This window comes from Oryzias melastigma, linkage group LG5 (assembly GCF_002922805.2).
Source record: "Oryzias melastigma strain HK-1 linkage group LG5, ASM292280v2, whole genome shotgun sequence".
NCBI classification, from domain to species: Eukaryota; Metazoa; Chordata; class Actinopteri; order Beloniformes; family Adrianichthyidae; genus Oryzias; species Oryzias melastigma.
In genome coordinates this window covers 7,556,622-7,580,190 of record NC_050516.1, presented here as the reverse complement: position 1 = coordinate 7,580,190, position 23,569 = coordinate 7,556,622, and the positions used below count along the sequence as shown (strand labels likewise).

At 39.7% G+C, this 23,569-nt stretch overlaps 1 protein-coding gene across 3 annotated transcripts in view; it reads right to left on the bottom strand.

Annotated features, from left to right (window-relative positions):
- The window catches only part of igsf21a (immunoglobin superfamily, member 21a), a 276,459-nt gene that overhangs the window by 6,638 nt on the left and 246,252 nt on the right, over nucleotides 1–23,569 (bottom strand). Inside the window, exons 7-9 of one of the 3 annotated variants that reach the window (XM_024270945.1) lie at nucleotides 16,901–16,986; nucleotides 11,547–11,739; nucleotides 8,078–8,110 (exon numbers count right to left, since the gene is read on the bottom strand). In XM_024270945.1, the coding sequence (XP_024126713.1) occupies nucleotides 8,078–8,110; nucleotides 11,547–11,739; nucleotides 16,901–16,986 (312 nt within the window). Of the gene's footprint in view, nucleotides 1–2,041; nucleotides 2,243–8,077; nucleotides 8,111–11,546; nucleotides 11,740–16,900; nucleotides 16,987–23,569 lie in introns of those variants that run through there. The other 2 variants (XM_036211823.1, XM_036211824.1) reach the window with 2 other exon arrangements.

Below are 23,569 nucleotides of genomic sequence, written 5' to 3'. Positions count from 1 at the left end.
AGCTTAGCAAACAGTTTTCTTCTTATGTTTTTTTCATACCATGATCCAGGTGAATACTCGATTCGCATTGGCTGCACCAGATCAATCAGTGGACATTTTTTTGAATATTGAATCCTTGGACAACTTGAAAAGATAAAGATAAGATAAGGTCGTCCTTTATTCGTCCCACGGTGGGGAAATTTCAGGGTTACAGCAGCATTACAGATAGAAAATTAGAAAAATTAGACAATTTACATATTTACAAAGAAAACAAAGTAATGCAGAGTAGTGCCAAGATAAAAGACAAAGAAAGATAAAGAGGAAAAAATTGAAAAAAAATTGAAGCAATGAAAACATTGAGGTTTTCTTGACTGGCCATTTGTTCTGTTGCATGTTTTGTTTGTATGTTTACTCAATGCAAAGCACAAGCTGAAAGTAAATCTTCCAGTCTCTGCCCCCTCTCTCCTTAAGCCGTACAGCAGGAGTGTCAAACTCAATCGCACAAGGGGCCAAAATCCAAAACACGCCTTAGGTCACGGGGTGAACAGGATACACATCTATTGAACACTCTAAAACTACATTTTAAAAACTTTAAAACCGTAACTTTTTAATATAATTACGAACTAGATAAATAGCACTACCCACAATAATGCTAGTGTGAATGCTGTAAGCTGAATTTGGCTGCTGGAAATGATAGTGCTGATAGCTGAAGATGCTGAAATTGATAGCTAAAAACACTGAAGTTGAGAGCCAGCTAAAATATTAGCCAAATGTCAAATTAGCTTAAAAAAAAACCTAGGTTCGCCACAACAGTTATTATGGAGCTGAAATATTAGTTAAACTCCAAAATAGCCTAAAAAATCTTAGTAAATGCTAAAATAGTCCAAAAGCTAATTGAATGCTAATTTTTATAACTTTAAAACTGTAACTTTTTAACATACTTATGAATACGAAAAGGCAGGAATATTATTCCAGAATAAATCAACTTAAACCTTAAATAACTTTCAATATTTTACAATCCGTAAAATACATTTAGACAAAATTATACAAGTTAAAAATAAGTGTAAGATAACTTCAGGCCATTAATAACAATAAAATAAAATAACCTGGAGGGCCCCCGGGCCTTGACTTTGACACGTGCGTACATGGATCTTTTGAGCACTGAGCACTAGTTCATGATACTTAACAGTGCATATTGCTCATATTGGTTTGCACTTATTCACAGATTGTGATTATGCCCACCATTTTAAGCAACATACATGCTACAGCAGACTTGATGCATGTTTTCTTTGTCTGAGTTTTATCTTTTTTCAGCACACCTGATCTCTGCGGATCCAACACCACAACATTATTTACACCTGTTGAACTGCACAGTGATGCAATTATGGAAGCAGCCAGTCACACAACAGCAGCTCTGTGCATCCGGGCATGTAAGCACGGTCAAAACAAAAAGCTCTAGTTAAACCCCAGCATCAGGAGGGGGATGAAAAATGAGTTTTGTGACTCTGAACGTGGCGTGATAAACAGCAGAAGATACGTTAGGCAGCAGAGCTTTCTCCCCAAAAGACAGATGCAGAAACATATCAGTCAGACAGTATCTGCTCTGATTCTCAGCACCTGCACTTGTTTAAATGCGCTCATTTTTTATTTCTGTTGATTGGAAAGTTTCAATCTTTTAACAATATTTGTAACTGTGTGCAAAAGTCCTTCGATGTGGACTGTTTAATGTGTGTGAGTCAGGGGTGTCAAACTCAATCACACAAGGGGCCAGAACCCAAAACACAATAGGTCACGGCCCAAACGGGATAAACATTTATTGAACACTCTAAAACGAATGTATTAAAACTTTAAAAACTGTACTTTCTAATATAAATATGAACAACAAAAAGGCTCAAATAGAATTCTCGAATAAATCAACTTAAACATTAAATAACTTTCAATATTTTATTCTCCATAAAAAATATATTTTGTCAAAATTATACAAGTTATAAATAAGTGCAAGATAACATCGGGTCATTAATAACAATAAAATAAAATGATCTGGCTGCCGCAGTAAGCCTACCCACTGAGTGTCTACGTACGAGTGTCCACCACCGAAACTCCAGACAAAACCATGTGGACCCACATTTTCCTCAGACTTTTAAACCATGTGGGGTCTTGTTGGCGAGGAAATGTGGGCATAGTTAACAAAAATCTCAGTTGCCGAGAAAATCCGTAAAATTCCTCTAAAAACTACATAGACATGTTTGTAACTCACCGGCAACCAAAGAAATGCAATGGTTGCTATGGAAATAAAACCAACAGGATTGCCGGCATTTTTAAAAAAGTGGGTGGCAGGGGCTGGGATATTGACCGCAGGCCATCTAACGCCTCTCATGGCTTCATGCCTTGTTCACACTGGATGCGGATACGACACGTAGTGGTGCGAAATGGAAGCCGCTTCCGTTTGGCGCCCTTATTAACCAATGGCGTCGTTCACAGAAGGCTTTGCACCGTGCAGCGGATCATTTCAGCATCTGGTCTATTCTGCGCGCGAGCCGTGAGCGATCCGCGTCATTCTGACGAGAAGTTACATCCAAACGCATAAGAAAATCCAGTTTATTTTTAAAATATAACCAATTTTTCACAATAAAATGCCGAGAATGATAAACGCGCTAACGTGTTTGTATCTAAGCAAACGAGATGAGTAGAGATGAAAATAAACATACAATCACAACACACACTTCTCTCTGTGTGTCTCAACAACAGATAAAAAAGTGTAGGTCTACTAACTACTTGCTTCATCTTAGCAGAAACATGGGCTCATATTTTTAGATTATTAATTTACACGTGATGGCAAAAACAAAAGAAGCTCTAGCAGAAGCTCCTGTCGACCGTCGCGGAAAAATGCTCATCTGGTGTGAATTGCAGGAGAGAGCGAATGCCGCACACACTCCACGTTAATTTGCAGGGGTTCCGTGTCCAGTGTGAACCTAGCTAAAGCTTTGCTTCCATATTAAAGGAGTTTGTCTTTAGGTTTAAGGATTCTCTCAAAATGCTGTAACACAAAATGGAATCTATCCAGAAAAATAGGCTGAATATTAACGATTGGTTTTAGACCGACTTCATGAGTGTTGTGTTCTCTGCATAACACTTACACACATTTCTGTAGGCACATGAATAAATTCAAACCATGGAAATATTTATAGGAAACATTCTTTGAGGTGCAAATAATGATCCACAGCATAGTTATGCCACGGCGCCAACATCCGGCAAAGCGTCCCCAGCCCCATCTTTATACATAAAATAGGTGGCATGTGGAATAAACACTTTTTTTGTTTTGTTCTAACTGTACTTGTCAATCTGAGGTTGGCAGAAGCATATTGCTCATTTCTGCTTTTCCTGAAGCTCCCTGGTGGATATCTCAGTGTGGAACTGAGGATGCTGTGGGTGGAAAGTTGTTATGGGCTGTAGGTTTTTCTACGCTGACATAAACAGTTTAGATTGCCAAGACTGTGGCTAAAGCACAGTCACAAGCACAGAGAGATGCTCTGCACTGCTGGGTGGCTAACTAACAGCTCCACCTGTCAGCTAAATGCATCTCCGTTAGTCTGCTTTTCCATTTGCACGTTCTTAATTTGGTTATAATTGGAACGCTTTTTCAGCTCAGAATCTACAGAAATCAGCCATGAAGGACTATTTTTACAGGAAGTGTTTAATCTCACTTTGCTTGTGCCTCGTATGAGGAAAGGAATCCTATTTTCAGGTCCTTTTCCAGTCTAAAGTTATGGATTCAAGTCACACAGCCATCTGCTGGCCTGAAACTGTTGGCTCAGACTGCTGAGCATTTCTGCCAAATTGATTTTTCTTTGACAACTGGGACTCATTTCTGTGGCAAGATGTTCATTTTTTTCCCTGTAACAGATGAGTTAATCTGCTACACCTAAAATGCCTAAACAGGTACAGAAACCAACCTGCCAATAAATGACACCAAACCCAGGAAAAGGGTGCAGCAATAATTAGTTTAATTAAATTAACAACATTTCTATTTAACATCTTTGATCTATAGTTATGTTTTCATTTGATTTTGAATAATGCACACAATTTTATACTTGATTTTTCTTCAACATATATATTCTATCCTTTCTTTATTTTTAGTTTTATATACTTAAAGAATGTTGTTTAATAACTGTTTTTATTATTTTTCTGATAAAATTTGAACTTAATTCTCCATTAACTGGTGTTTTTTAAAACAAACAAGAACTCCAGCTACAGGTTTGGCTAATGCCGTTTCTCTGCGGGCGTCCACAGACATTCAGACAGCAAAAGAACATTAGCGGAACTGACAGTACAAAGAAAGCAAAGAACCAACAATCTACTTTGAACATGTTGGAATTTAACTGTCATCATCTGCGTGTTTGGTTGAAACAGCTGATAGTCAAATTTATGAGATACAAATTTAAATAAAAGTCGATAGAGGAAGGGGATGAAACTCATGTAAATGCTGCAGGCTGGTTTACTGACCCAAATCATCTTTCACATCACAAACTAAAGCCACAATAAACATGTTGTCACAAACTCTAAAAATAGACCTTAAATGTCAGTCTCAGATTCTCTTCTTGTCCCATCATTTCTGGTCATTTTTAGGCATTTGATGTATTTTTCATGTCATTTTGGATCGGCTGTTTGTCCATTTGGATGGAATGGAAGGAGATCTCCATGGTACCCAGCACAGATCTTCATCAGCAGTTCTACCTGCTTGTTTGTGATTTGATCTGGTGTTTATGAATAATTCTCATCTGGTATTTGGTCAAACATGTTGAAACAAAAACCATTGTTCTGCTCCCATCAATCATCAAGCAGTCTGTCAGATGATTCTTTTCTAATATAAAAACATCCTACCAGATCAATTAAAACATTTTTTTCAGAATACACTGGAAATCTCATTTTAGCAGTTTCAGAGCATATTGTTTTACGTTCAAACATTTCCGTTTAGTTAACTTAGTTCGTTTCAGATGTTTAAGAGAGTTATGAACGTGGAGGAAAATGAGTTTTTGTCCCCGTCAGCCTTGACTGATGGACAGCAGCGGGTTGGATGTTCAGCCAGTGGGAGGACGGCCGTCTCTGGGGCCGTGTCGGACACCGATTTGACTTGCATACAAGACGTGTCAGCGTGTCCATTTTGACCTAATTCTGTTCCTGCTCCTCACACCTGTTTCAGCGCTCGCCATCACATTTGCATTCCTGTATTTGCATCGGCAAGATATGAACGCTGGAAAAGTAAAAGCAGCGAAATGAAAGGAAGCAGCCGAAGTGGAAAGGTTTGAGAAAGCCTTTAGGTGAGGAAGTAAAGAAGAGGTTAAAGCTTCCTGCTTTCAGGATTGCTGAGAGTGGCTGCAGCTCAGCTTAGGAGAGCTCTGCCTCCCATCTGCCCGGGAAGCTGTTTTCACTCGCAGCTCAGACGAGCTCGGGCATCAGATTCAGACACATGCACCACAGATTATGCAGCGGGTAATTATTATATCATTAAAGAACATTTTCCACTCCATTAACAGCTTGTCACTCTAAACAATAATGACGATACAGATGGGTATTATTTCTTTATCATTTCTGAGCTGAAACTAAAGTTTAAATCTCAATTTACTGTATTTTTATTTGATTTAATGAAGAAAATACTGTTTTACGATCGTATTTTCATAAAAACATCAACAGTCCAGGCAGAGGAACAGTGAGGTTTTTTAACCCCTAACACCCTGTGAAGTACGGTGGCCCTGATGTGAAAATCACATCAACAAATCACTCAGAGCAGAAACATATCAAAGATCTACTCGGATCAAGTTATGATCTATTTTCAAAGTGTTTCCAGAAGTCTTTTAATTATGATTTTTAAGTCAAGATCTAAAACCTGCTTTTTTACTGCAGAATGGCAGGAGTTCATTAGAAATTCACCTCTGAGCTGTGGGCTGATTGTAGACCCGGGGCAACCCCGCCCCCTTTCGCCATTATCTATAACTGAATACTCTGTTTAAAGGGACTTCCCGCTAGCTTACAGCCCCTCACACACCCAACCTAACAATAGCCGTGCAACAAAAATGGTGAGCAGACGAGGAAAACAAAGACGTTTATGGATCTATTGTCAGCAAATGGATGCATCAGAATGGGGCGGAGCAGGGAGCCCGTGGCTCCGCCCAGCGTATTTTCTACATATCAAATATGGTCTTTTTAAACAGATTTTTTTGTCTGATCCTGATTCACAACAATTTGAATAGAGAAAACCTCAGAAATGCAAATTTAAGCTTATTTTTTCAGAAAAGGCTAAAAACAACATTTTTACAAGTCTGGACAGATCCCAACTATAAATCGAAAATTATATAAAAAAATAAATACATAAATAAATAAAAATAAATCGTTTTGGAAAACAAATGTAGCTTTCAGAAATCTAAAAGAAAAACAAAGCAGGAAATCAGAAAAGGTAGGACTGATAGGAGATCCCTGATTGGATGATGATGTTTGTTCAGCTTTGACATCGGAAGTTATTTAGTGATGTCTTCCAACAGAAGATATGTCTTTAAACTTTTGGCAAGAAAAGTAGTGATTGATCAATCAACTCATATCAGTTAAAGCCTCCTTCAGTTTTCTAAACTCAAACATCATCATCCAATCGGGAACCTCGGACAATACTTTCATTTTTCCATTTCCTTTTTAGTTTTATTTTTTAACATTTCATTTTCATTTCTGGAAAATACTTTAGATTTTTTGTTTTCCTGTTTTTACGTTTTGGTTTCTGGATTTTGTTTTGATTTCTGACCAGTTGTTTTTTCATGATCAGTTTTGCTTTTTTATTTTTCATTTTGACCTTTAATATTTGGGTTGCGTGGGTTTTGTGTTGATGTGATTTGCACTTCAGGGCCACCGTAGTGAAGCTGTCCTGAAACACTTGGAATACTATCACTCACTCCAAAAGTTTTATGGTGTATTTACACAGAAAAGTCTTTGTTAAAGAGGGTTTGTAGTCAGAGCAGAAGTCCCGGTTATGATTAGACAAACCGGAAAATACAGCAGACATGAAAAACAAACATGTAATGAAAGTGAAAGGTGATGCTAAAGACTGCGACTGCAGGTAACCACAACATGGAGCAAAGCTCTTTAACATTTTTACAGGTTGTAGGGACGTGACAGCAGTTTTGTCTTCTGTGCGGCGGTGTGAAATCGATCAATGAGAGTTCGCTGGAAGCCAGTCTTACTTCACTTTTCCTACATTTTCATTAAAATGAACAAGAAAAAGAAAGCAATTAAATGCTTCTCTCTCACGGTTTTTCCCTTTTTCTTCGACTGCATCCCAGCTTTGATTCTATCTCTATAGGGTCACACTCTCAATTTAGTCTTGGTGAGTCATGAAGCACTTCATGCTTCAGAGGCCCATCTGTCAAGGCTCCAAACTCGTGTTATTTAGTCAGAGCTGAATGTTTCCCACACTACAGCATAATCTACACTCCCCGTGATGGAAAATCAGCGTCAAATCGGAGATTGTGAGCTAAGCCGGAGGCAAAACGTGCAAAAATAAGAAATAAAGAAAAAAATGGTGTGCTGGAAGTGGAGAAAACATAATGAGAGGAGAAAAATGAGGCAGCGACAAACGTGAAACAACAACATGAAATTGATGAAGCAGCCGAGGAGCCTGACGCTGGGAGTTAGAAGGGGAGAGAGCGCTGAAAGTGGGAGGAAGAGATGGAAAGCAGGAGAGATGGAGAGGTGGTTGCCACATCTCTGCGGCTTCTCTGCACAATCCCTCATCTTTACATATGATAATCTCAGAAGCCGCAAAAGAGCCACAACTGCACATATGAAACACCAATAATCTCGCACTCAACCAAAAGTGACAGGCAAGATTAGTCCCGGGGAGAGGCTGCCGCCGCCGCCGCCGTACACCGTCATGGATTAATCCTGCCTCAATCTCTCTCGTTCTTAAATGTGAAGCAAAACAGAATCAAACGTTTCCACCTGTCAATACTATGAACGCCGTTTGATCACAGCTACAACGCAGTTTGATTCTTTATAAACCAGTCAATTCATTAAAAAGCTCTCACCCAAAGCGACCCGGTGACAGACAGACACTTACTGTTCTGATTCCTTTTCATCATGCTCGGATTTTCTGTTGGGAAGACAAAGAGAAGAAACATTGAATCAGACAATGTGGTTGCTATAGAGACGGTGAGTGATCAGTAAAATGAAAAAAAGGATTTGTTAGAATGAGACGCAGAAGAAAGACAAAGAAAACAGTATTTCCTACATTTAAAGAACATTTAAAGAAACAAATAAATGTTTCTGAATGAGGAAAGCCTGCAGGTCTGTCCAGTAAATGGATCAAGATGAAGGTCAGCTGTGAGGGATGTTTGAGTTGATGGCGGGTCATCAAAAAATAAACAAACAGAGAAATATAGCTTTCAAAAATGGTGTTAATCAATCATCAAACTGGCTGAGTAAAACGTCACTTGATTGACTCGTAGAACAGCCAATCAAACATCTTCTGATGCTTATGTCACGTCACATGTGTGTCTAACAACACTCAACGGCATGTTCCACAAGCAGATTCTAAACTTCACAAAAGTGTGAGTGTTCAGTGTTTTCTCTCCACTGACCCGAGGTCAGTCACTCCTAAAGAACCTCAAACAGAACACACATGGAGCGGTTCTGTTGTCACAACATTGACATGACAACTACAGACACACGGGTCCAATTCAACAAGCTGTGAAGGAAAAAGGACTTTTTATTGTAAACTCACTCAACTACAGTCATCAATTTAATTCAAAAGAATTCTCGGATTCACTTTAAAATCTACTTTTCATAAGTCTGTCTGTCTAAGTGCGTAAATAGGAAACATTTCAAATTAAGATTCTATGTTCTCTGTTTCACAATTTTATTATGTAGATAGAGATACAGACAGACAGATAGACATCATAATAAATAATAATAAATAATAAATTGGGGTAAAATGAATGAAACCAATGTTACTGAGAAGGAGGGTCTATGGCAGGGGTGTCAAAGTCAATCACACAAGGGGCCAAAATCCAAAACATGCCTTAGATCTCAGGCCGATAAACATTTATTGAACACTCTAAAACTACATTTTTAAAACTTTAAAACCGTAACTTTTTAATATTACAATGAATAAAAAGGCAGAATAAATAAACGTAAGCCTCATATAACTTTCATTATTTTACTCTCTGTTAAAGTATATTTTGTCGGAATTATACAAGCTAGAAATAAGCCAAGATAACATCGGGTCATTAATAACAATAAATAATAACATCGGGTTGGATCCGGCCCCTGGGCCTTGACTTTGACACATGTGGTCTAATGGCAGGGATGCCTGGAAGTCAGATGCATGGATAAGCAGAAAGAAGTGGTCCCTCTGCAGTCCCCCACTGACATTAATCAGTGCACGCTCCTCATGCACCCATGTGCTTGACACTGCACAATTGACTCGCTTTATTTCCCGCCCGATGTGCCTGCATGCACGTGCATTTGGGTGTTTCCTGCCGCCTGCCTTCCTTTGACTTGTGCTGACTCACTCTGCCATTATCTCTCAGTATATAGGCAGCAGAGAAAGGCAGGCTTGTAAATCAGCAGGATGCAAATGCTGCTCGCTTGCTTGAGAGTTTCCCAACCAGGTCTTCATTATAATCCATTCTTTTTGTTGGTGTGCACCGAACATTTGGAGAATTGAACAGTGTCCCCAAACATCTCTGCAGGCCCAGGAGGAAGGAAGTATCTCATCTGGAGGCCACCAGGGAAGGTGCCAAGGTTACTTAATCACCATTTACTTCCCCTAAGCATAAGTGGAGGCAATCTACAAGGAGCAAACAGACAGATGGGCCATACCAGGCACGTATCCGGTGACACCTTTGGATGCGTCAGGGTGTTAAATAGACATTAGTGCTCCTTCTAGCAAAACGCCTGCCAAGGTAACAACCTCTCTAAAGTGGCTCTTTCCCTTTAAAGCTGGCTTTTATTAGACCTCCTCAGTAATTTGTGCACTCGTGACACAGTTTTCACCCTGTCGGCGGGGATGTTTCTGGCAGGAGGACATAAAAAAGATGGACGCTTTGTTTCAGAGTTGCTCAAGTACAAAAAGTAAGTCAAGCTGATTGATGTTAAAAGTGCACTTCTAAAAAAGAGCGTGTGCACGCTGGATACTTTTGCACAATAATAAAAAAGGAAAAGAGCAAAATGCATTAAACTGCTAAAGAAAACCCCTTTTCTGACATTTTACTGTTAAGAGAGGTTAAAACTCAGAAACAGGAAGGTGTGAGACGGCCTCATCACTCTGCAGACACATTTCAAACGTCTCGTTTCTTGTCAGTGTTTTGAAATCTCTATATTTAAAGCGGCAGAGCTGCAGCGCTCCCACGGTGAGGGAAACGTGTTCATGTTTATTAAATGAAGCCACAGAAGCTTTGATACAGTGAAGATATTGACCTCAAAAGAAGTCCATGTCACTAAACCCACTCCAAGTTGCATTTGTGACTCTTTAAAGACCCACTCCAATGAAAAAGGGCTTTTACCATGTTCTGGTGGCATTTTTCTAATGATGGAGGACGTATATAGAGAAAATTAAGCTCAAAATTTGTATTTCTGGGTATTTATTTAAATTGTGAAACAGAAGCAGACAAAAAAATCACTTCAGGAAAGATTCTATTTGTGACGTAGAAAATACGATGCTGCTCCACTCGGATGCATCCACCTGCAGACAAATAGATCCATGAACGTCTTTGATTCCTCATCTGGGCTGGAATCTGTTTCCAAAAGACGGCTGGCTTGCTAATATTTTGCTTCAAATGATCTACTGCTGCTCTGCAGAAAAATGACACAAGTTTTTTTTTTATTTTATTTTGGCTCTAAACTGCATAATTGCAATTAAAAGATCACTGGGAAAGCTTTAATCATAGATCAAAAGATGATCAGAGTGGGACTTTAGGTAAAAGGGAGTCACAGCAACGTATACTTGTAAAATAATGTGTTAAAGGAACCCAACAATCACCAAGAATAAATGTAGAAACGTCAATTTTTAGAAATCTCAGCATGCTGAGGCTCTGAACGGCAGGACCCGGTTCCTCCAAGACTCTCCAGAGCAAACACAACCACAGATTTAATGGAGATTGAAGGCTATCCAGGTCCCACATCAGCACCAGTACATCAAACATCCAAATTCTGAGGAGCGTGTAACCTCAGCTGGGCCTCTGAACAAAGAAAACTGCTGACAGCGAGCCTCTTTTGATTCAATCTGCAGTCCTTGATGCCAAATTTGTTTGTTTTAGTGTTTAAAAAAACAGGTATGTCATTCCTGCCAAGAAGGTTCAATTATTCATTCATTCATTTGCACATAAAATGTTCCAGCAAATTCTTCTTGGTTTAAATTGTCCAGAAAAACAAATTCCCAAACATCTTTATCAGATTCTGCAACTAGAATGTCAGTCCTTACATTTTTAGAACACCTATATAAAATTTAGGTATACATTGTGTTTTAATATAGCAACATCAATTTTGACGTAAGTGTGGTGGCGTTTCCCCGCCGCGGCGGTACGTACCAAAGACTATGAGGCGGATGTGCGTGTCTGTGGAACCCAGAGGATTCTGTGCGGTGCAGCGATACATGGAGCCGTTCAGTTCTGCCGGCACTCTTTCAAGAACCAGCTCCCTTCCCTCGCGCTCCGTGCTGCCATCCAGCATATGGCCCCCCACCTGCGTCCAGGTGAAGAGAGGCTCTGGGAAAACCTCATTCTATCATGTGGGATGGAAACAGACAAAAACCAGGGAGAAGAAAAAAAAGGCATCAGAGAGAGGCTTTAAAGGGATCTCAGAGAAAGTCTGCGTCTCAGCCCAGAGATTAAAGCAAAGCATCCATGAATAATACAGCCGCCAATTTTTCCCTAATGCAGGAGCAAGTTAACAACATGCATTAATAATCAACACTTCATTTTTTCCCTGTGTGATGGGTAACTAAATCAAAAAGGTAAAAAATGTCCCTCTGATTCCTTTGCTCTACTTTCTATTGCAAGTTTGCACACTGAAAAAAAGGCCCCAAAAACAAGTTCAAAAATGTTAAAAATAAAGACTTTTTCTTTTGAAAGAATCCTGCAGTGTCCTGCTATTTTAAGACCATATAAAATATTATATTAAATAAATACTATATTAAAGCTTGAGATTAGCTATAAACACTCAAATTTAGATTTATTGCTCTGGTAATAGAAATAGGTTTCAAAATGAACATGTTTTGTTCAGAAAAAGCGGCTGGGTGGCTCAGTGGGCTAGGTGAAGGGCTGACACGCAGGAGCCCTGGGTTCGATTCCCAGGGTTGTCCACTGATCCCCACCCAGATTGGGTCCTTAGTCAAGACCCTTGACGCTGCTGCCTAACTGGGTCCCTGTGCCCCTCAAGTACAGGGTTGTGTCAGGAAGGGCATCCGGTGTAAAAACTCTGACAAATCACTGATGAGAAACAGTGGGTGCTGTTACGACCCCGAAAGGGATAAGCTGAAAGTGAACTACTACATGTTTTGCTCAGAAAAACAGTTTTATTTTAAAGTTAGTTCAACTTTCCTTCCAAATATGTATTTTTTAAAGCACGGTCCATCATCTTAAAGTAAGACTAGAATTATTTAAGATCAGTTTGTCTTCAAAATTATATATAAGTCTATGTTTACTTTATTACATATAAATCTATGTTTACTTTCTAACTTGTGTTGCACTGTTGATAAATTCATTTTTGTTATAAGTCAAATAAAACTTCTGGTTTCTCTAAACAGAGTAAAGTGCTTATTGAACCAAAACCACACACTCTTCACTAATAAAACTTCTGCCGAAGAATATAGTATACATTTAATACAAATTTGTTTTATTAATTAGAGATTTTGCAAACAATAAGATGTTTCCAAAGTCAAATGGTTCAACAAGATATTCAGGATGTATTGTCTCTAAAACAGTTCGTCCATCGTTTTGTCTTAACCTTAGTCTTGTGTTAGGGTCGGCACCGACCCGTTTTAGCTTTTAATTACAAAAAGAATCACTAACAATTGATTTACTCCATTAAGGGTTTTTGACTTTGTCAGGAGCCTTGATTTTCTATTTATTTTATTCTAAAATGCTCTGGTTGAAATGATCTCCTTTCTGGTGTCAGGGTCAGTTTTGACCCGGTTATAGAAAATAACTTTATAAAGCAATAAAGAGCCAACACACTGACACCCCCCTCCTCCCCCAGTCACGTGAGCTTCAGGGGATTCTCATCTTTCCAGTGGAGTTGCAAAACAGCAAAATAAACTCGAGCATGTCCGGACTCTTTTCTCTGATTTAGCTTCTAATCCTTATGAAGGATAGAAGTGATTTCCATTGGTTTGACTTGATTGTTTTGTTGGTTGTTTGTGTTCAAATGTGTTTGGATTAAAGTTATATTGCTGACAAGAACATATGCATGTATTTTTTCATGTTCTTGAAGAAAATATGTATATTCATGTTTAATTGTTGTCATGTGAAAATGGAATCTATTGTCTGGAAGGATGCATTTCTATCAAACAAAAAGGTGAAAGCAAAAAAAAAAAAATAACTCTGACACACAATCGTATGTGCCTGTGAACCCCCAAAGCCTTCAGGTGTGTGGGGGATCAGGGAAATGTGCTTTTTGATCACTCTGCTGCCTCCGCTGCAGAGCGGCTGGACTGCTTGTTTGCCTCAGTCAGACCTGTTTGTAATAACCAATCCTCACCCGGCTCAAAGAGGAAGCTCTCAGAGAATCCCAAGGTCACTGTGCAAACAGAAGCAGGTGTATGAATCTGTGCAGCTCTGCGGCCTAAACAAGCCACAGGACGATCCGGCTTTGGATAAACACGGGTCCTGAGCTGTGGCTCGTGAGCTTTGCATTCTCCAGATCAGGATTTGAGTCTTCAGAGGACCGAGTGTCATCACTGACACCCACAGGACTCTCCCCCCAGGAATCAGGTCTATTTATCAGTGTTATTGACATACTCTGGATGTTATGGAAAGGAGAGAAAACAGAATGAAGACATCGCTGCTTCTTCAGAGATTATTTTGTTGGTTAAAATGAAGTCATTTCATTGTGTGAGATTAAAAAAAGAAAAAAAAACTCATAAACTGTCCTCACTGTAGGTTTACGGGGGACAAATCATAAAATGCAGCAATTAAAACCCATAAAGCAGGTTTGTTTCTAGCAAATCCTTTTAAAGCTTTTATTTTGGGGCCACCATGGAATCCCACAGACAAACCCACCTGGGGCTCACCAATTCAGCCCAAGGGTAAACCATATGGGTTCATAACTTCTCACTTCCTGATTTTAAAGGGTAACCAAACCCTAAATCAACCTCTTTTGTCTGTTGACCTCTAAAAATGGGGCTTTGAAAGTGCTGTCTGTTGGTCATCGACAAATTTTTGACAAACTAAGATAAAATTGTTTAATTCTTGAAAATATAGTCAAAAACCCTCTGTTTGCTGCCCCCTACAGGTTGAATTGATGTATTACAGATGAATTTTGTGATTGGTCAAACCAGTTTCAGAAGTCTCACGTCATGACCTGCAGCTCCAGTAATGATAACAGTCCTATTCTCCAGCCCCACCCCTCTGACTGGATTTTCACATTTCGGCTGTGGGCGGGGTCAGCCTCCAACTTCCCTGTTTGGTTACCCTTTAAATGCCAGCTGACTAACAACTCCTCCCCTTCATAAGCACGTTGTCTCTTTTCTCATAAGAGTTTGGTTTGTATACCAATATTCCAAGGTGGCTGTGGAAATATACATTTGTTCAAAAATACATTTACCCAGCAAAATCATATTAAAATTGGGAAAAGAAAAATCCAGCTTAGTACCTTTATTAATCAGTGCATTTCTGTAAACTAATGAAAATATAGAAAACTCTTTTGGTTAAACAAAAGAATGTAGTAAAATAAATGACATCATAATAATAAAGTATTACATGAAAGAATGAATTGAGGTGCAGGTTAAATGGTGCATTTATGTTCAGATGTGGATTTCTTGGTATCTGCATGAGGCTGGGGTCAAGTTTAACCCTGGAGAGCTGCTAACTGTTCCTTTTACAGTACAGCACTGACAGCAGGGGTGTCAAACTCAATCACACAGAGGGCCAAACTCCAAAACACACCTTAGGTTGAGGGGCGAACATGAGAAACATTTGTGGAACACTCTAAAACGAAGTTTTAAAAACTTTAAAAATGTAACTTTTTAGTGCAAACATAAATAAAAACAGTCAGGAATATTATTTTCAGAATAAATCATCTTAAACCTTAAATAACTTTCAATATTTTACTCTCCGTAAAATATATTTTGTCAAAATTATACTAATTAGAGATAAGCACAAGATAACATTGGGCCATTAATAACAAAATAAAATGATCTGGAGGGATGCTAACGCTAGCAATAGCTTTAGCTATGAGACGTGGAGCTGCAGAAGATCTTTTCTCACCAATTAAAAGTTTCCTAAATTTCCATTCTCACATAATTATTGTAAACAGATCATATGTCAGACAATTCCAGCGTGTCTGACATTAAAGTCAAACTTATTCCTGTTGTAATGTTTTCTACTGCGGTCAGTGAGCTGCTGTTAGCTCAGCCGTGGTTCTAACATCACTCCTCTTTGTTTTTGATCATAACTGTGTCTAATCTGCAGGAAAATAGAGGTAAAGCATGATAAAAATTAATTGAAAACTGTTGCCAAAAATATGAACGGGAATATTTCCACATAATGTTATAATGTTATAAAATATATTATAAATAATGCTATGAAATGTGTTCACCCAGTTCACTATTTTTTTACTTGGCGGCTCTTATTTTGAAAGATGAAACCACGTGGCTCAATAGCTGCTCTGAACATTTTCACTAAACCAAACTATTCCTGTTTTTACAATTATCCCCTTAAATATCCTGTAAAACAACAAGTACATTTATCGTGGGAAGAGATTAAAATGTGTATGTGTGTTGCTGAAGGTATTACATGTGGACAACATGAATTTCTATCAGTTTTTGTGCTGATCACACTTAAAATACGTGGAAATAACATCAACCAAAATGGAACCAGTTAGAATAATATCTGCTCAAATGAAAGGTTGATATTTTCAATAAAACATCAAATATTGAAGATTATTCAAATTTGTATTTAGATTTTTGAATGATCTAAGACAGGAAATGAAAGTACAGTTCAGCAGGACAATATTGTTCATTTTTCTGTTGAAATTGGTAAGGTTACCTTTGATTATTTATGAAAAATGGTGTTCAACACCGCTCAGCTCTTTGGTTTCCCGGTCTAAATACATTAAACGTATCACGCTCACGGCCCTGTCACCATTTTGTCTGATGACAACATGAAAAGGGTCTATTGCTTGAATTTCTCTTAGTTTCTTATATTTTGTTTGCTGTTAATTGCTGTGCCCTAAAATAAATAAAGCAAAAACATTATTGTCAAATAAATGTAAAAGCCAAGAAGAAAATTGTTTTTTTGGTTTTCCAGGGTTGATTAAGTTTGATATATGGACTGCTATGTTTCTTCCACCACAATAATAAACTTCTTGTTTTCAATAATATGGATTCAAACATTTAGTTATGCTGATCATGACAAAACAAGAAGCTTAATTTGACCAATTTTGTACTTTGAGTTACCTGCATTTTAACGCATTTTAATTACATTAAATTCAAGCATTTTTTGTGTTTTTGCTTCAATTGGATCACCATGAAAAGTGCTTGGAATTTAAAAGCAGCTTTTTATGGAGCTGAATGGTGAAAAGGGATCTCTTCACATGCATGTATTTACCTGAAATAACTAATTACTGAGGAGAAAACAATCTGCTTTAAAAGACTGAACAATGAACACGCCCCCTGTTTTTTTCCTTACAGCCCCGTGCCTCATAATAACCCGGAGGATCTTACCTGGAATCCCTGCACGGTGATCCGCACCGTGTCCCCCACCTTTGCCCTGGTTGGGGTCATCAAGAGTTTGGGACCCTTTGGAGCAGCTAAAAAGAGAGGAGAACAAGGAGAAGAAAAGAAGACAAAGGTCATTGTACTGAGCATCCAGTGCAAATCCTGCCGGACACCTGTTTTGTCACACAGAGAGGCAGACAAATACAATTTCCTGTCAATTAAGGTCACAGAGCGAGAGGCGGGGGAACTGCAGGTTCTTTCATCCAAAGGACTGTGCCGGATTTATTCCCCTTTGGAGAAAAAAGGAACTAAATTGGGTAGATACTCATTACTGGAAGAGAATGGGAGTGCAAAGGGTGGGGTGTGCAGGCAGTGAGATAAGGGACACTCAGAGAGCTAATTCCCTTGTCTTGGTGTGGACAGCAGCCCCCAGATGGCTTTCATTTCTGCAACCTGAAACAAAAGGGCACAGCGGGGAAGGCAACAGGAAGTCAGCGCTCCACTGGAAACGGAGGCAACAGCCGAATATGTCAAGAGGAGAAATATACATGATGTCGTAAAAAAGGCAAATTATTTTATTAACCGCTAAAGCGCACATTACACGACAGCAGGCCATTATCAGCTGTTTCTGCACGATCTGTGATGATTAACAGCTCTGCTAAAGATAACTGCATCACAGGAAGTGCAGCTCTATATGTAAAGCTAATGGACTGAACAACATGTGCAATGAGAAGAAAGCCAAGGACATGCGATTCTTCATGCCTGTGAGTCCACTCCTTTACTCCTGCTGGTAATTTACTTTGAACTCTTAACTGAGATGATACTGAGTTTCACCGATGTAGGCTACATTAAGATGAAAAAAAAAATTACGGGATGAGTTTTTTTTTGCCAGTAATCCCCACAAACTGTTCACCGAGGATCATTTATTACTGGGTTTTTTTTTTGGTTAGTCATAATCCTGGATTAGGCTGTTGTTCATGGACTTACACTATCAAATAGTTGGAAAAGCGTGCAGAATTACCCATGTTTAACATCATTTCTACTAGTCTATGTGTAAGAACAGTTTAAAAACTGAATTCAAGCAACACAAAAAAGCCAGAGGAAAGTATTGAAATGTATTTAAATATTTGAGAAACGCTTGACTCTTTATTATTCTGCATAAATTCATTAGTTTTTACAGGAAAAAAGGCAAATGGAGGAGAAACTCCCAGAGGACCATTAAGATTCATGGAAAATTTTCACATGACATCCCAACCAAAGACATTCCTGAAACAGTTCTCATCACAGAACGAGGGTTGATGGCGTTTCGCAGGCGCTGTGGACACAGTCTCCCTGCATTTCTTATGCAGTCAGTGGGGAAGTGTTTTTATATACTAGTGTGGTGGAGTCACATGGAGCTTGCGAGGCATATGTCTGATTTCTGGGATTTGCTCCAGCAGGGACAGTTGGCATTCTGCGTCATCACTTCCATTCGTGTGATGGAAACGACACGGCCTCAGTCCGATGAGACCCCCGTCTGCGGCGCCACTCCTTCACTTAGCAGGAAGGAATTGTTTTCAGTTCAGGAAAGGTCAGAGAACGGAAAAAAAAAAACAAAAAAACAGCAATGTACCCCGTGTCAGGTGGGCTTCAAGAGGGAGTAGAAACAAAAAGAGGTCTGTACTGCAAATCTGAGGGACTTTCACATTAGCAGGATTACTGAAGCTGGAAGGGAGCAAAGGAAGTTGACATCTTCAAGCTGATGTTGAGAAATCAGAACTAATTCAGGTGTCGTGATGCCGAAAGAGGAAGATCTTACATCGTATGAACCAAAGTAAGTTGAGGTGAACACATCATGAATGACGTTCAGTTCCTACCTACAGTTAGGGTTGGACCCTGAAGTTCGGTTCCAAGTAGGGACCGTTATGATTTACGTGGATCTACTGAACTGAAAGAAGCTGCTGCAAACGGTTCCTCATTTCGGTGCTTAGTTTCATTAAAGGTCTATTTGTCTTTGGACACGTCAATCAATTCTACTCTGTTCAGTACATTGAAGTTCTAGCCAATCCTTCTGCCTTTCCTGTGATGGTGAGCGGCTCATATAAGACCGCTGATGGGGCGAGCACAAGAGTGAGCAGCGCTCGAATGTCTGGCTGCAATTCACAGCAGGTCACAGAAGTTTGACAGGTTGCTGAATCGCATCAGCCAATCAGAAACTCATCTTTGGGCACGTGACGATTTCAGTGACCGGATCAGCACGTAAAATACTAATCCAATACGAGTGTTTTGTCCTGTCGTACCACGGTGGTTCTCTGGCTGCAGCCAGACTCCCAGACTTCAGTGAAGCTCGCTCAACAGACAGCCGCTGCAGGGAGCTCAGGCAGCCTGCTCGGGTCTCCTGAACTGTAATGTTTTTCTTATTTTCTTTAGACAACAATAAAAAAAAAGGTTCCCTATTTTTCTCCCCTCTTGGGTTATTGTGGGACAGCTTTCAAAGTCAGTCACAGAGACTCAGAAACACAGCAGAAGCGGGTGTCATCCAGACACACCCCCGAGTGAGATCAAAGCCCCGGCCCCTCAGCCACGGTATGATCGGTATGAGGACCACATGTTTGACAGGCGGTGAGTAGCGAATTTGCCGCAAGGCGAAACAGTATTGGGCCACCAATTGGCAGTGAAATGTACCGGGCCACTGGTTTGCAGTGAAAGAGTACGGGACACTGGTTTCCGGCTCGGAGCATGTGGAGCTCTGATTTAATAGGAACAGTATGTCAAAAAACGACGACACCCAAAATGTTAATTTTAGACGCAGAGGTCTTAACCATGCATCAATATGTAACTTGGGAATGTCTTGATTTTTTATTACCAAAGTACCGAAATTGACACCAAATAGGAACCAAAACCAAAGAACCGCTTTGGCACCAAATAAAGCCCAATCGGTGCACAACCCTACATACAGCATCACCAACCCCGTCCATAATGAGGGCAGAACCCCAGAATGTGCCAAAAATGTTTGGTGTCAAACTGACACCATAATCTGTCTGTTCGACCCCCCCCCAAAAAAAGAATATACGTATATTTATAAGCTTCCAAAGTATTCAGCATCTGTTTTCTGTGGAACGAGTGGAGGTGAGGTCACTTCAGCAGGTAAAAACACAACAAATAAAGAGTGTGCAAAATCTTTTTTAGAAGTCTGACAGGTTCTCTCCTCATCCTGTTTCTCTGTGGTTCCAGGTCCTGAGATGCTGGACTTTGGCAGAGCCGTCATCTCCACCTCCTCTTTAAGATCTTAGGGTTATTAATTTACCCATGATGGCAAAAACAAGAGAAGCTCTAGTGGAAGCTCCTGTCGACCGTCGCGGAAAAATACGCATCTGGTGTGAATTGCAGGAGAGAGCGGACGCCGCACGCACTCCACTCTGCACTTTCACATCCAGTGTGAATCTAGTGTAATTGAGTATTTTTTTAATCAGCTAATATTTTTCTATCACCTATGAACTACATTATGCTATGAAAATTAGGAGTGCTTAAGACTCAGTTACTGACATCAAATCATAAAAATTCTAAAAGTCTAAATTTGTCAAATGATTGCTGAAGGCAGTGACGGACTGATGATCAGGGATGGACTGATGATCAGGGATAGATGGATTCCTGTAGGATTGAGGGTTTCATCCAAAATCCAATAAATAAATCAAATGATATAAATACACTTTAATGGTACAACATGAAAATGACCTTCAGGTAGGGTCGTCCCAATCAGGTTTTTTGGGTTTGATTTATTCGAATTTATTCAAATCGTTTTTGCTGGTCTCTTGCTTTAGCTGCTGCCGTATTCTGCTGCGTTTTACGACAATAACAATTTGTGATCTGTTCATGACATGCAGACTTCGAGTGGAGTATTTATCTTGAAATATAAACTGCTCATGAGAATGAGAATAAATGAAATATCCCATCCTGATCGGGGACAACATCTGATATCGATCGAGTCGTCAATCACATGATTGGGCCTGATTTTCGACCACCTGATTGGATTGGGACATTCGTACCTTCAGATAATTCAAACTCTGACATCCAAGAACAACAACACAAACAGGAGATGAAACCTGGAGGACAGGTGAGGGGTTTGGAGGGCACCCGACATGATGAGGAGCTGCAATGATGCTTGGATCTGCACATGCAGACAGTAAGAGATGCTACAGACAAATGACTGACAGGATGACTCTGAGTGTGGATGAGTGTCACAGTTTATCAGTGGATGTAGCAGCGTTGGGATTAATAGGATGACCGGACCTTAACTGGTGTGCTTAAGGTCTCCATCGGGACGGACAAGGTCATTCCTGGCACCATAATAACACAAAATAATACAAATTGCTGCCCTGTTAAGTGTTTTGCTGGATGAGGTTGTACATGCAGTTAGACCAAACATAAGAATGTGCATCAAGATGTAGCAAACAGAAATCCTCATAAACGAGCAGCTTTGGTGCAGCTCCATTTTTCATCGTTCAATGAAATACACAAACTGTTTTCAAGCTGAACTTTCAAGCTCTTGAGTTTCTTCCATATGCAGGCATCACAGACGCCTATTGTTTGCCAAATGCACAAAACTCAAACTAAAAACCCTTGTGGATAAAGTAAAATCGTACACTTCCCAGATACGCAGAGGCTGCTGCTTTTATCTTTCACAGAAAAGGATCTCAAAGATAACAGATACAGAGAAAACAGATTTACACATTAAAGGTTGGCATCCTTGTCTTTTCTGAGAAGATTTAGAGAGCACCTTTGTTTTGAAGATAACTGATCGCTGAGAGAGGCTTTTTTAAGATTTGAATTAGTTAAGCTAATGTCTGAAATGCATGAAGAAAAAAAGAAAAAAGCAGAGCACCTGGGAAAAACTGGGCCGCTCACAAAGCTCCTGCTGACCTGTACTGAGTGAGTCGTTCCCTCCTGCATGCAGACGAGGCAAAAGCAGCTCCAGGCCACCAGGGGGCACAATTAAACACTCCTGTCTCCATGTTAAAGTTTCTGATACAGAACTTTGTTTTGAAAAAGTAAAAATCAGTTATTAAAGCATGAATACTTATCAATTGACGGTTCAACATACTTTGAAAAACATCCTAAACTATATGGTTTATATGCATTGTACACAAATGGGAAAAAGAGTTCATCCTCATTTATGTTTGTTTGATACTTCGGCATTAATAGGGTTTAAAAAATTAAACTTCTTTATCAAACAGGATTCCTTGGATACAGCTTTACGGTTATTTTCCCTGTCATGGGAAAAAGTCTATACATTTATTATATACAAACAAACAAAAAAGCAATAATGTTGCTCAACTTCACACTTTTACCTAAATACTTTTTGTGTTGTTTCTGGTTTGACACAGACAGGACTGCAGGAATGTGTGGTGAATAAGATTAATTTATGGTTGATTGGACAACATATTGAATGTTTTGAGTAAAAAAAAAAAAAAAAAACTATCTTGTTTATTTTTGACCCAATATAATTATTTTTTATATATGGCTTTAAATGAATGGACGTGGCTTCATTTAAAGCCTTAGTTTCATGCACTGGTACAGAGGTTGACCCATTTTGACAAGTTTTTTGGGTTGTTCAAGTCCACAGAGGGGAGCGGCTGCATCTTAACCCTTTTGCTTGGAGGTTACTCCAGTGTACAGACCGCTTTGATAGCAAATACATGATATGGTTATGACTGACAACGCTGTGCTGCAACACACTTTGAGTAACCCGAAAATTACGTAATGTTTACGACACGCTGAAGCCGGCGAGTTCAGCGGAAAGTTTGTTTTATTTTGAAATCACCGGATATACCGGATGCACTTTAAATTCGCTCGCGTGGTTTCTGGTTTAAGTCGTTAATAGCCACAACTTCACAGAAAGTGATGACGATCAGCTGCGTCGTCCATCAAAATTTGAACCAAACGAAAAGGATTCGCAGCGACCCAGAGGTCAGTCCTCAGATGCAGGACGTGAACGCCTGCAGTGGAAGTTCCTCTCGCACTTTAATGTTACGAAAAGACTACGGCGCACGCAACTGAGCCGTGATGCTGGCGGTGTAAGCGCGGGGTTAGTAAGCTGTGAGTTCTGCCTCTTTACTGACCACATGCTAATTAATGGTGTGCCGGGTTTACATGTGATATGCAAGTGCCTGTAGGACAAACATAGGACAACCACACAAATTACACTCTGTTCATCATTTCTAGCAGTCAAGCTGCATTCAAGAAGTATGCACGTATCACATGACTAGCATTGGGTGCCTGTGCAATCTACAGCATTTTGGGGGGGTTGAAAAAAGAAAAACGCCTGCATCTCACTTACTATGACCTTGATATTTGACACATGCTCTGTACCGGTTGGCTTATTTTTTGCCCATAGACAACCCGATTCCATCCCTAGGGCAGTAGTGACAAAAGTTTAAGATTCCTGTTTTAAATATACACGGTTTAAAGGATTGTGAGCTTCATCGTTGCTGGTAAAGCAACACCGTCGAAACTCCATCCTCCAGAAGCCCCACCCACCACCTTAGCAGAGACAGCTCTGAACTAGAATTATGCCTACGATTACTGAACGTGTTTGAAATGATGTTCGCGGTCTTCAGAGTCTCCCTCGACACTGATGGAACACACCGGGACAGAAAGTAGAAGCGTGGTGTGCTTTAATGGAGACTTTTAGAGTAT